Consider the following 14603-nt stretch of genomic DNA (forward strand, 5'->3'; position numbering starts at 1 on the left):
CAGTACCACCACGCCCATTTCCGACTTGAGTTGCAGACTTGCCGCTTTTGGGCGGAGCTTGGCTGCCGTGTAGGCGGACTGGGGCGTGGGCGGAGCTTGGCTTTGCTAGCTTGGCTGTGCGCAAAGAATTCGGCGGTGAAACACGTCCTGTCTTTCCGGAGACAAGTGTATATGTTCATCAACAACCGCGACCAGACACTGGATATTAGCTTCAAGGGTAAAGTCGGTGACGGCAGTTAGACCGTTTTTGCCACCACCGAACGCCTGAGGTGTTTCGGGTGTGGGGAGATCGGGCATAAACGGCTGAGCTGCGCACACAGAGCGGTGCAGCCGGGGAGCTCCGGTGGCGACACGGCCGGGGTACAGCAGCAGCAGCGCGGAGACAGCCAGCAGGGGGACACCAAAGTGTCCGTAGTGTATGAATGTGTGTGTGTGTGTGTGTGTGTGTGTGTGTGTGTGTGTGTGTGTGTGTGTGTGCCCTGCGATGGATTGGCACCCTGTCCAGGGTGTACCCCGCCTTGTGCCCCATGCTCCCTGGGATAGGCTCCAGGTTCCCCGTGACCCTGAAGAAAGAGTAAGCGGTAGAAGATGGATGGATGGATTGATTGATTCTGTAAAACTTTAAAATACAATTTTGCTCAGCTGTGAATATGATTTCACTTTGATTTAATTTCCAAACAGTTAAATAGTTACTTATTACATGTATATATTGTTCAGAACTACATCTATAACTCTATTTATATTTATGATGTTAATTTTAACACTTTAAGTGATTTTGCATTGGCCATCTCTAAAATAAGTGATTTAATATCTTCACTGCACTGTTAGCTATGCGATGCACTTCGTTATTGTCACTGACGTCAATTTTACCACATTTGTGAATGTCAGACATCAAGCATTAAACACGATTATTTCTACAGTCTACACCTGTATTCTTCATGGTTTCTTCATTCATGATTGTCTTTTTTCTGATTGGTTCATATTTTCCTCCTGAAGCTCTTTGTAAAGTTTTAAAATTTGTTAATTTCTGCAGTATTTGTTAAAACGTATATAACTGAAATAATATATTTTTATGACAAGTCTAAGTTTACAGTGAATTATTTGACACCCAAAAGTAAGGTTTTTTTTGTTTGTTTGTTTTTTACACAAAAGGTTCCACTTACCTTTGTTGAAATAGTACGTGTTATATGTTTAATTTAATATGAAACCTATTTAAAATATTTTCAGTTAAAAACAAAGATTGAGTTTGAAGTTTTATATATATTTTTATTGCATGAGATAAAATGTGTTTTTTTAACCTTCATACTCGAGTCAAAACAGGTATTTTTAGCAAACAATTTCAGAGCAAAAGCAACAAGCAAAGCAATTTTAAAAAAGTTAACACATGAACCAAATGACGTTCCAGTCACAGAGGTGACTTTTAACATGAAAATGAATAAAAGCTAAACTTCTCATCTTAAATGTAAGTAAAGTATTCTGAAACATAACATGAAATTAAAATAAATAAATGTAACATTTAAAACCCTTTGTCATGTATCAATGAGGGAACTCTGGACTTAATTTCCCAGGAGCCACTGCAACATATTACATCCTTGTCACATGACCACCTGATTTACGTTTCGGTTAAGGAGCGCACTAGTATATATGCCACTGTTTGCACTGCTTTCTTTGTCTCACGTAATTGAACATAAAATGAACTAAAAATGTTATGCACAAGTATTATAACTTCTGTGTTACATTTTAAATAAAACCTCTCAACTTTTTATTTATAAAATATTTATTTGTTATTGACGATCCTTTTTTCCACTTAATGTTTTCTTCTTTAATATATCTTTTGCTGCATTTATCTTTTACATTTACAATATTAATTATCACCAATAAAATCACACCGCTACCAGTAGGGTGGGGGGTGCGGGGGGGGGGGGGGGGGGTTGGTTTACATTAACAGAGGAATATTCATAATTTCGGAACAATGAAGCAACTTTACTTCGGATTGCATCAAAGAAAACTGACATGTCTGCCACCCAGACAATTAAATATAAAGTTGGGGAATATATTCCAAACTCTATCTTTATTTATTTTTTTTTTTAAATATACATATTCAATTGTCTATTTTATCTTAAAAACATTATTGAGGTCTGTAAAATGTAAAACTTCGAGCCCAGATTTCTATGTGTAACTTTATTTAATCTTTGCTAGGTTTTGGTATAAGTGTAACCACTCCTTGTTTTAGTGAAACAGGAAGTTGTCCCAAATCAATTGATTCTTTGAAAACAGGAAGTTAAAAGGGTTCAGGATCATTACAAAATGCGTTAAAAACTCCTCTGTCAATCCGTCAATTCCAGGAGACTTATTGTCTTTAAGACCGTTTATACAATCTGTAACTTCCTGAATGATGAACTCTTTATCACGTGAATTACTGAAATCTGCTCTAATCTGATTAATATTGGCTGTTAAATTGATAAGGAAAAAAAATCTATATTATTGGGTTGATTAAGTGAACTGTGTAGATTACTATAAAACTGAGTACCAAAGTTACCTACGTCCTTAGGAGTCTCCATAGCAACACCGTTTATTATTAATATGTTCATAGAGGTTATTTCCCTATTTCTTTTTTCGTTAACTGAAAAAGTATTTGTTTTTTTCCTCCTGCTTCCATCCATTTTTGTCTTGACCTAACAAAAGCAGCTCTAGCTTTCTCTTAATAAATATTATCTAGATCATTCAGTTTTAATAAATCATTGTCTGATATATTTGGGTTATTTTTTGCATGTTATGGACATTATTTCATTAATTATCATGTTTTCATTTTCTTTATTCTTTCTTGTAATGGATTTTCCATAAGCTAAGTTTTGTTTGTTCCCAAGTATTTTCCATGAATCTGAATCATAGAAGCCTGTTGCGAATACTTAATAATTATGTTCTTAACTCGCTCGCAAAAATCGTTATGTTTCAATAGATTATTATTTCATTTCCCTTCGTTATGTATCGTTATGTAGGCTTTGATAAGAATTTTCAGGGTGGTCTATAGATTTTGGCAGAGTAGCGTACATCTGCTATCAGGAAAGCCAAATCAGATTATTACCTGACCTTATTACAAGCTCTCATTCTTATCCTGAAAGTCTTTGGAAGGCTGAAAATTCCATGAAAATGGATATTATCACCTGTGTACCTAATTACTGTATGCTTGGTGAGAGAATAACCTCTGAACAAAAAGAGAGTCTGTTTGGAATTTAACAAGCGCCATTATTAAAAAAAATGTTTACTAAAATGGTTACTTAAAAAAATCATGGCAACAAAGTAACACGTAATATGATTGAATAGATGTTAAGTACTACAACTTTATATAAATTTTAAATAAAAAAAAATTAAGTCCACGGTAAGAAAAGCAACAATTAAAATGTGTTGGCTTTAGTAATAGCATGCCAAATGATGGTTTATATAGCCAAAATTATTGAGTAAATCCAAATTAATTTCACAAGGAAAACGGATTTATATTTACTGACTTTAAGAGAAAATGAATGCCACCCAGACAATTAAATATAAAGTTGGGGAATATATTCCACAATCTATCTCTATTTTTTAAAATATATATTCCATTATCTATTTTATCTTAAAAACATTATTGAGGTCTGTAAAATGTAAAACTTCGAGCCCAGTTTTCTATGTGTAACTTTATTTAATCTTTGCTAGGTTTTGGTATAAGTGTAATTACTCCTTCTTTAATGAAACAGGAAGTTTCATTCAGGCGCATGGTGGTTTAGTGGTTAGCACGTCCGCCTCACATCTCCAGGTTCCTGCCGTGGCCCTGTTTGTGCCGTGTTTGCATGTTCTCCTCGTGCTGCGGGGGTTGTGAAACTGTAAGTGACTAGTCAACTTAATCCTTTACATGGTATTCATAAGGTGCCATAACTTTCTGCTACTCTATGGATCATGCTGAAGTTTGAACAAAATGGTTTGACTTAATATCCGCAGCAGTGGTGTACAAGCCATTTCTTCCTAATTTGTTTATTAACTTTTACTGAATGCCTAAATGGAATAAAAATTACTTGCTAGATTCAGATACCCATAATCAAATTATTATAAAGTATGAGTTGGTAACTTATCAATGTCACGTATCAGGAAGCTCTGGACTCCACGTCCCATCAGCCACTTCACTGCACTACATGTCACATGACCACCTGCACCTGATTCACGTTTTGGTTAATGAGCAATGAGTATATATGGTCCTTGTCTGCACTATTAGCTTGTCTTTCGTTGTCTTAGACCCCTGTGTTCCATGTTTCTTGAGCTTGTTAGTTTGTTTAGTTTTGCCACAGTATTCTGCCAAGTAGACTTAGATTCATGTTGTTTATGTCTCAGTGTTTGTTCCATGCCACAGTAGTTTACTCAAGTTGTCTCAGTGTCTTTGTTTCTCAGTTCGTTGCTTCAATAAAAGTCATTATCTGCACCTGCTTCTGGCTCGACCACGACACGTGACAATCAACAAAAACTACTATTATTTCTAATATAATGCATTTAATATGGAAAAATATATTCACTGAAATTTTTCAGAGACTTTTTTACACTAGTTTACACTAAATGTCTAATATTCTGTTCTGGTGGAAATTTGCCTTAACTGTTCAAGTAATTTGGAACCTTTAAAAATAACTCGACTGCTTCTATACCTTTGGCTTATAGTGTATATGACTGCTCACTGTCATAAACCCATACAAGGAAATAAAAAGTAATCATTTTGACTCCAGATCAGGAGTGGGTAAAGACAGACTGGTGATCTGATCTATATTATATATGCATACTTTAGATAATGCCTCTCTGAGGACCATGTTGCAAAGTTCCCAATTTGAAGTACTGTAGAACTCCTCAGCATTAGATCACCCCATTTACTCCTGTATACTCTTTCCATGCCTTCCTGCTCTTTGCCTGGCAAAGCCATTCACAAAACATATTTGACAGTTGGGGCCTCATTCTAAAATCACCAGATACCAAATGTACGACAGTTTTTTCCTGCTGCCACCACTAAATATAAATGTTTGAACTTAAAGTAATGTAGCCACGGAGGGTATGTACATTTTTCCCACTACATTCATATTTTTATTACACTTTCACATTGAAATAATATTTTATGGCAAACTATTACAGGGGGACACTGGCGAGATAGACAATACCAGAAACACATCGGGTCAGGTGGGTTTTTATTGTTATGTAGCAGTACATAAGACTACATAAAGTGCAAATACCCAACAGTGCGAGACAAGTGCAGGACAATAAATACACAGGACGATGAACACGTGGGACAACAGAGCAGGGTTGCATGGGAAAAAACTAAAAATCCTACAGTCCTGGATTTATTGGAGGATCATCTCTGAATCTTCTCACAATGTAAATGTCAGTCCGATGACTCCTACAGCGATGATCAATCCTAGTAGAACAGGCCGCACTGTAACTTCAGCACTGTTGGTGGTTGTTAACTCTTGTAGCCCTGGTGAAAACATCATAACTTTTTAAATAAAAGGACGTTTTCAAAGCTGTAGATGAGAAACTGTGCAGCTGTGAACACTAAGAGGAATTTATGTGTCAGTTTGGTCTTTTCATGCTACCTGACATCACGGAGACTGACTATACAGTACATCAGTACAAACAGTACAAAGTGGGACTGCATTTTCCAATAAAAACTCAAACTAGACTGGAATGTTCCCTCAGCTCACAGGAAGTATCAACGAAACCATTAGCTTTCAGTTTTCGAGGTTTTTAAGGAAGATCAGAATAAGGGATAAACTTACCTTCTACCTTCAGTAAAACAGCTCGTGGTTCTCCGTCCTGAGATTCATCATGGATCAGACACTGATATACTCCTGCATCAGACAGGCGAACTGAACCGATGTGAAGAGAGAGATCACCGTCTAGAAAGCCTTCTACTGACATCATAAGTCTGCTTTCTGATGCTTCATCGGTAGTCACTGATCTGGTTGCATGAGTGTACAGCAGAACCTTTTGTCCATCTTTCTTCCATTTGACGTCTTTAACATCTTGTCGAGTGTCTCCGTAGCACGGGAGGGTGACGATCTCCCCCTCGAAAGCCTTTACGCCCGTCGGAACTGTCGGGCAAAAACAAACCGTGTTCTTCGTTTTAGCTTCACTACCGTGCTTTTCTGTAAGAGCTACACCTGGTCCAGTGGCTGGTCAGACTTTACTACTGACACGTTAAGAGTGACATCATTTCCTGCTCATGACAGCAAGCACACTTACCAATAACTTTCAGTTTGACTTCAGTAACTGATTCTCCATTACAGCTGCACCTGTAGGAGCCGGCATCATTGTAGGTGACTGAACTGATCTTCAGGGAGAAGTCTCCTCTGCTCTGATCTCCTGGTACTGCAAATCTTTTCTGATAACGCTGTTCACTGCGACACATCCGGCCTTCAGCAATCACGGTGTTGCCGGGAATGAAGCGGGTCCACCGACCCACCGGACAAGGTCCAGAGCAGGTACACGGGAAGGTGACGGGTTCATTCACTATGATTTCTCTGACGATAAAGGCGTGGCACTGCAGCAGCAACAGGTACACTAATAGATCGGACAGCAAGTTACAATAGACATTTCAACATCAGACACAATCAAGTCAGAAGAATTTCCTGTCTATCACTGATAGCTGTTTTAGTTCACTCTTTCGGAAATCATCTGGACACAGCATGGAAAAGGCTTTCAATCTTTTTCCTCCATGAGCCCCAGCCATCAACACCCCGGGCGAAAAATGAATAAATCAATCAGATTTTTGCCTGTTATTAACTGTAAAATAATACAGCAGCATGGTGGTTATAACAAACTATAAAAAAACAAGACAGTACATTTTCAATAATCTTTTCACAAGTTGCTCGTCTAATCTCTCTTTCTCCTGAGACCATGATTGAGTCCTCTTCATCACTCTTTTGGAGTTTATGTGATGTAATAAACCTTTTACTATGAATTCATTTTAATTTACCATAATGCTTGCTTACGTAATGTAATAAACGTTTTTGCTTGCGCGCGTTCGCTTGCACGCTCTCTCGCTTGAGCGCGCTCACTGGCGTATTCCTGCTCCCGTCCCCATCCCCCCCGGGTCCGTTATACAGAATGAAAAACAGTAAATGGTAAAATGGCGCAGTTATATAGCGCTTTTATCCAAAGCGCTTTACACACTGTGTCTCATTCACCCATTCACACACACACACACTCACACACCAATGGTAGCAGAGCTGCCATGCAAGGCTTACCATCCGGAGCAACTTGGGGTTCAGTGTCTTGCCCAAGGACACTTCGACATGTGACTCCACATGAAGAATGCCGGGAATCGCCAACCCTACGATTAGTGGACAACCCGCTCTACCAACTGAGCCACAGCCGCCCCGTGTAAAACAGTAATACTTACCAGACATTAAAACCGACTTCATTCTTTTTCCTCCTCAGAATTACACACCTACAATACACATCATCTCAACAGGTATTTAACATGCGGTGAGGAAGGACAACAAACAACAGTCTTCATTACTTATTATTACTTACTTATTACTTATTGTTAATAATAATAATACTTATTACTAACAAAACAATTCAGCAAAAAAATAAATGAATGAACTTACCGATGCAGCTGCAAAACCTTTCTCAAAGTCCGACTGAAGACTTAAAGTCCAATCCAGTTTTATTTGTATAACGCTTTTAACAGTGGACGGTGTCCCAGAGCAGCTTTACAGAAATATATCAGTTCAGGATATCCATTTTAAATGTATGAATTTATCCCTGATGAGCAGACAGAGGAGACGGTGGTGAGAGAGATAATCCCTCTGACAGTAACGCGCTTTCAGACAGCGTCTCTTTAAGAAGCTAGTCAATGAGGCGGGATCGGACTTTACCATTAGGCAAAGGTCGGCACTTGTCTTTGGCCCCGAGCTACTCCAAACGCTGCATAAACCTGTGCTTAAGAAAGTTTTTTTTTTGTTACTTTTTGTTAGTTAATTATGTTCATCTAAAAATCTATACGCTAAAATTCATGAGAATGCTTAATTTATGAGTGTGTCAGCCTCCCCCCCCCCGTACTCACTACATTGGACTATTCCAGCTGATTCAAGGAGGTGTTGGCTCGAATTTAGCCTATTACCCAAAAACATTTCAAATTCAACTTAGAAGCCAATACTCACATCTACCTCTGAGCCCAGTTGGAGATAGAAAAAATACACCAGCCGTGAGTGAGAAGAAGCAAGGGTCCAGCTTTATTGTTTCATTCCACCACACGAGATCCACACCGATGAGAATTCTCAGAAGTGATCCCCCATACCCTGAGCTTAAGCTCCAGTATTTATACTGTATTTACACACTAGATAACCCATAGGTTTCCAGAAAAGGCCTATTTCACTTACCCATAGAATTGAAACCAGGGGTTTTACTTTACACATAAAATCAGAACCCAGGCATTTCCAACAACCCAGGAAACAAAAACCCAGTGTTTCTATTTACCTAGGTTTTCAAAAACCAGGGTTCTCTTTTACCTAGGTTTTCAAAAACCAAGATTCCCATTTCCCTAGGTTAAAAAAATGACGTAAGCAAGACGACTAAACAACCGGGAGGGACCTTGGTCTTATCGTTATCTCGAGGGGGGGGGGGGGGGGGGGGGGGGGGGGGGGGGGGGGGCAGCCACCCTTATAACTGGCTTTCTTCATGGTTCTCTAAAAATTAAGGCTTTCCTTGCGAGACGAGAATCTTCACCATCTGAATCATGAGTAAGTTATATTTTCCTGTTTTTTTCCTGTATTTCTCGTTTATAATTTATTTTCATATTTGCACTATATTTCTTAGTTTATATATATTTATACTACTTGAAAAGCGGTTTACTGTACTTCCAACTTCTTAATATCATTACAGTTCTACTGTCCTGCATATGCTACTATTCTGTTTTTTATAGAGTTTCTCTATTACTATAAGATTCTATTAAAGTTATTCATGTGTGTGTATGTATGTTGTGTCTACCTGCCCGCCCTTGACGGTACGAGTGTGTGTGTTTTTAGCACTCCTCAGCTCGTACATTTCTTTTTGACTTTTTTACTATTACTGCTCTTAAATTGCTCGTAATTCCAATCCGCCTAATCCCGCTTCTATGTGTCTAGGTGCCGGTGCCCGTCGTCAGTCCCCTCTCTCTCCGTTACTGGACCTGGATCAGGGTTTGGACCTGGATCTGGATACTCATTACCAGCTTGTGCATCTCACTGCTGATATCATGATGCTACTTAACTATCTTCGCAGCACCCCCCCAAGAATGGAGATCCGGGGTTCCCCCCTCTTCTTCGGTACAGAATCTGCCCCACGAACGTGCGTGTTGACGCTTCTACACAGTCAGACCCAGAACCCCCCTCCAGCTTCCAATCCGAGGATGATGATGTTGTCTTCTCCGATCCGGGCCCCGACCATCCGTCCCTCTTCTCACCCACCAGTCCGCCCGACTCTCAGTGGTCCGCTCACTTCACCCACCCTGATTTCCCCATGTCCCCAGGACGCACCCCATTTTCCTCCCCCTCTTACTCTCCTCCAGACTACACACCCACCCGTCCTGTGAATTACCAATAAAATTACATTTTTACTCATACTCAATCTCCCTCGTGTTTATTTCATGTCATTTTTATCCACAACAGAGGGAACCACACTAACCGCAGTCTTTGGAACGGAAAGACAGTACGCGGGGAAGGAAGCTGCAACGGATGCTAAAGTGGGAGAAAAGCGGAAAGGTTTATTTTTATTTATTTTTAATCAAAACCAGATTTTGCTTTTGGCGTTAAGGCAAGTTGTAGTTCTGCAGGCGCTGACGGCTCTAGTATTACAGACATAACAGCAGGATTCATTCTCTCTCTCTCTCTCTCTCTCTCTCTCTGTTTAATGACACATGATGAGTGTGCCATTCAGATGTGATTCATGTTCAGAGCTACTTCAAATAAATATGTTTACCACATATGACCATAATTTAGAAAAAAAAAGAATATATATGTTATATTTGAATGAGCTGTTGTCCGACTGTACCATACAGCGACTTGTTGTTTGCTCTTAGTTAGTGGTCATGGTGTAATAGACTTATTTATTAATATAGGCCTAATATCAAGATTAATTTCATCATATTAATATTAGAAAATAAAATGTATTATTATAGTAGTAGTGGTGGTGTATTTGGGGGTAAAATGATTAGATGTGGATTGATGTTAGTGTTAAATAAAGTTTCGGTCCTGATTGAGGAGTTGTACAGTTGAGTGGTGAAGGTCTCCTACACTGCACCCAGATGATGCCCCCTGTTGTGGGCCGGGTGTTTTAGTAAATGTCTATCAGTTTCATTGCATGTTCTGTAAAACTGTGCACGGGGGCTTAGTGGTCAGCACGTTCGCCTCACACCTCCAGAGTCGGGGATTAGATTCCCACCGTGGCCCTGTGTGTGTGGAGTTTGCATGTTATCCCAGTGCTGCAGGGGTTTCCTCCGGGTACTCCGGTTTCCTCCCCCAGTCCAAACACATGCGTGGTAGGCTGATTGGCATGTCCGGAGTGTATGAATGGGTGTGTGAGTGTGTATGTATGATGGACTGGCACCCTGTCCATGGTGTACCCCGCCTTGTGCCCCATGCCCCCTGGGATAGGCTCCAGGTTCCCCGTGACCCTGAAGAGGGAGTAAGCGGTAGATGATGGATGGATGGATGGATTGATTGATTCTGTAAAACTTTAAAATACAATTTTGCTCAGCTGTGAATATGATTTCACTTTGATTTAATTTCCAAACAGTTAAATAGTTACTTATTACATGTATATATTGTTCAGAACTACATCTATAACTCTATTTATATTTATGATGTTAATTTTAACACTTTAAGTGATTATGCATTGGCCATCTCTAAAATAAGTGATTTAATATCTTCACTGCACTGTTAGCTATGCGATGCACTTCGTTATTGTCACTGACGTCAATTTTACCACATTTGTGAATGTCAGACGTCAAGCATTAAACACGATTATTTCTACAGTCTACACCTGTATTCTTCATGGTTTCTTCATTCATGATTGTCTTTTTTCTGATTGGTTCATATTTTCCTTCTGAAGCTCTTTGTAAAGTTTTAAAATTTGTTAATTTCTCCAGTATTTGTTAAAACGTATATAACTGAAATAATATATTTTTATGACAAGTCTAAGTTTACAGTGAATTATTTGACACCCAAAAGTAAGGGTTTTTTTTTTGTTTTGTTTTTTAACACAAAAGGTTCCACTTACCTTTGTTGAAATAGTATGTGTTATATGTTTAATTTAATATAAAAACCTATTTAAAATATTTTCAGTTAAAGACAAAGATTGAGTTTGAAGTTTTATATATATTTTTATTGCATGAGATAAAATGTGTTTTTTTAAACTTCATACTCGAGTCAAAACAGGTATTTTTAGCAAACAATTTCAGAGCAAAAGCAACAAGCAAAGCAATTTTAAAAAAGTTAACACATGAACCAAATGACGTTCCAGTCACAGAGGTGACTTTTGACATGAAAATGAATAAAAGCTAAACTTCTCATCTTAAATGTAAGTAAAGTATTCTGAAACATAACATGAAATTAAAATAAATAAATGTAACATTTAAAACCCTTTGTCATATATCAATGAGGGAACTCTGGACTTCATTTCCCAGCAGCCACTGCATCATATTACATCCTTGTCACATGACCACCTGCACCTGATTTACGTTTCGGTTAAGGAGCGCACTAGTATATATGCCACTGTTTGCACTGCTTTCTTTGTCTCACGTAATTGAACATAAAATGAACTATAAATGTCAAAGTTATGCATGTCAAAAGAAATGAAACTTTATTTAAAAACAAAGTCATGCACAAGTATTTTAACTTCTGTGTTACATTTTAAATAAAACCTCTCAACTTTTTATTTGTAAAATATTTATTTGTTATTGACGATCCTTTTTCCACTTAATGTTTTCTTCTTTAATATATCTTTTGCTGCATTTATCTTTTACATTTACAATATTAATTATCACCAATAAAATCACACCGCTACCAGTAGGGGGGGGGGGGAGGGGTTGGTTTACATTAACAGAGGAATATTCATAATTTCGGAGCAATGAAGCAACTTTACTTCGGATTGCATCAAAGAAAACTGACATGTCTGCCACCCAGACAATTAAATATAAAGTTGGGGAATATATTCCATACTCTATCTTTTTTTTTTTTTTTTTTTAAATATACATATTCAATTGTCTATTTTATCTTAAAAACATTATTGCGGTCTGTAAAATGTAAAACTTCGAGCCCAGATTTCTATGTGTAACTTTATTTAATCTTTGCTAGGTTTTGGTATAAGTGTAACCACTCCTTGTTTTAGTGAAACAGGAAGTTGTCCCAAATCAATTGATTCTTTGAAAACAGGAAGTTAAAAGGGTTCAGGATCATTACAAAATGCGTTAAAAACTCCTCTGTCAATCCGTCAATTCCAGGAGACTTATTGTCTTTAAGACCGTTTATACAATCTGTAACTTACTGAATGATGAACTCTTTATCACGTGAATTACTGAAATCCGCTCTAATCTGATTAATATTGGCTGTTAAATTGATAAGGAAAAAAAATCTATATTATTTTGTTGATTAAGTGAACTGTGTAGATTACTATAAAACTGAGTACCAAAGTTACCTACGTCCTTAGGAGTCTCCATAGCAACACCGTTTATTATTAATTTGTTCATAGAGGTTATTTCCCTATTTCTTTTTTCGTTAACTGAAAAAGTATTTGTTTTTTTCCTCCTGCTTCCATCCATTTTTGTCTTGACCTAACAAAAGCAGCTCTAGCTTTCTCTTAATAAATATTATCTAGATCATTCAGTTTTAATAAATCATTGTCTGATATATTTGGGTTATTTTTTGCATGTTATGGACATTATTTCATCAATTATCATGTTTTCATTTTCTTTATTCTTTCTTGTAATGGATTTTCCATAAGCTAAGTTTTGTTTGTTCCCAAGTATTTCCCATGAATCTGAATCATAGAAGCCTGTTGCGAATACTTAATAATTATGTTCTTAACTCGCTCGCAAAAATCGTTATGTTTCAATAGATTATTATTTAATTTCCCTTCGTTATGTATCGTTATGTAGGCTTTGATAAGAATTTTCAGGGTGGTCTATAGATTTTGGCAGAGTAGCGTACATCTGCTATCAGGAAAGCCAAATCAGATTATTACCTGACCTTATTACAAGCTCTCATTCTTATCCTGAAAGTCTTTGGAAGGCTGAAAATTCCATGAAAATGGATAATATCACCTGTGTACCTAATTACTGTATGCTTGGTGAGAGAATAACCTCTGAACAAAAAGAGAGTCTGTTTAGAATTTAACTAGCGCCATTATTAGTGATCATGTGCCCCCTGCTGGCCATAGACCTAAATTAAATTAATAAGCTCAAAAGACACACACACACACACACCACTGTCAATGTTCTTAATGTTAGAAAACTAGTTTGATCAGTGGAGTTTAAACAAAAACGTCCACTAATGTGTTTGTTAGTGTTTCGTAAAAATAACATAAAAAGGCAGTAGTGGAGCAAAAGGAGGCAATTTTATTTTGATGAAAATAATTTAAGTCATAAAACTGCAATCCAAATATTTCATTTTTTATAGGCTTCACAAAAAAAGGAAGAAAAGGACAAATAAATAATAGAATCCTTCGCATGTGAAATAGTGGAAGCATAGAAAATAAACATTTATATGAGGTTATACATTGAGAGTAATTTCTGACATTTCAAAGATTTTTTTGTGCCCATCATAGACATAACATAAGAATTATATTCTACCAAACAAAAAATCGACCGTAGAGGATTCTTGCATATTTTTTGTATTTGTGATTTTAAAAAATCACCAAGAATAATACATAAATGAGCAATGTACTGAATCCGAGAGTTTGTGTTGTAATACAGAAAAATTATATTGAAAGTGTTATATTCTGTTATTAATTTTTTTTCTGAGAGACAGGTAAAACTCCCTAAAAGGTAAGTGCACAGACCGCTGTGAGCAGGAAATGAATGATAAAGGCTGAAAAATCCAAGTGGAAGATATTTTGACTCACTTCTACAGCAATAAAAATATTACTAACAATAATAAAAAAGCGAGAGCTAATACTCTGTCAGCTGACTCCAAAACACTTCTATAAGTCGCTCTGGATGAGTGCGTCTACCGAATGCTGCAAAAGTAATAAACATAAGCAATTTAGATACAGTGCTGTGAAAAAGTATCCATCCTGATTTCTTCTGTTTTTGTGTATATCCCATAATAATTGTTTCAGAAATGAAAAGAAAATCTAAGAAAAAGCAAAGGCAACCTGAGTAAACACACAATACAGTTTTTAAATGTTCATTGTTAGACTTTCCTCGAATTTTACAGTTACTCACCACAAAAAAGCCCAGTAAAATACCATATATATTATTTAGGGTTGGCTACTGTAATATGCACTGCATTATGGGTATTTTTTTATGAAGTTTACAGTAACTTACTGTACATGTGAATTTGCAGTACTTTACTGTTTACACAAACGCAGTAGTGCTACTGTAAATGAAGAAGACA

At 37.3% G+C, this 14603-nt stretch overlaps 1 protein-coding gene across 1 annotated transcript; it reads right to left on the reverse strand.

Moving 5' to 3' along the window:
- Positions 1-5162: 5162 nt before the first annotated feature.
- LOC108262015 (junctional adhesion molecule B) lies at positions 5163-7853 on the reverse strand. The gene is made up of 5 exons (XM_053685280.1): positions 7620-7853; positions 7409-7456; positions 6250-6567; positions 5784-6098; positions 5163-5482 (listed from the first exon to the last, which is right to left on the reverse strand). Exons 2-5 carry the CDS (start codon positions 7428-7430, stop codon positions 5376-5378), a joined length of 762 nt encoding a protein of 253 aa, XP_053541255.1. The 5' UTR covers positions 7431-7456; positions 7620-7853; the 3' UTR covers positions 5163-5375.
- Between the last annotated feature and the right edge of the window lie 6750 nt (positions 7854-14603).

Source organism: Ictalurus punctatus, chromosome 13 (genome assembly GCF_001660625.3).
Source record: "Ictalurus punctatus breed USDA103 chromosome 13, Coco_2.0, whole genome shotgun sequence".
In the NCBI taxonomy this organism is placed as follows: Eukaryota; Metazoa; Chordata; class Actinopteri; order Siluriformes; family Ictaluridae; genus Ictalurus; species Ictalurus punctatus.

Coding starts and splice junctions, on each gene's coding strand:
- LOC108262015 (XM_053685280.1), bottom strand. CDS start 7,430: ATGAAGTCGGTTTTAATGTCTG. Junction 6,099..6,249: donor AGTCAAACTGAAAGTTATTG/GTAAGTGTGCTT, acceptor TTTGCCCGACAG/TTCCGACGGGCGTAAAGGCT. Junction 5,483..5,783: donor TGTTTTACTGAAGGTAGAAG/GTAAGTTTATCC, acceptor TGTTTTCACCAG/GGCTACAAGAGTTAACAACC.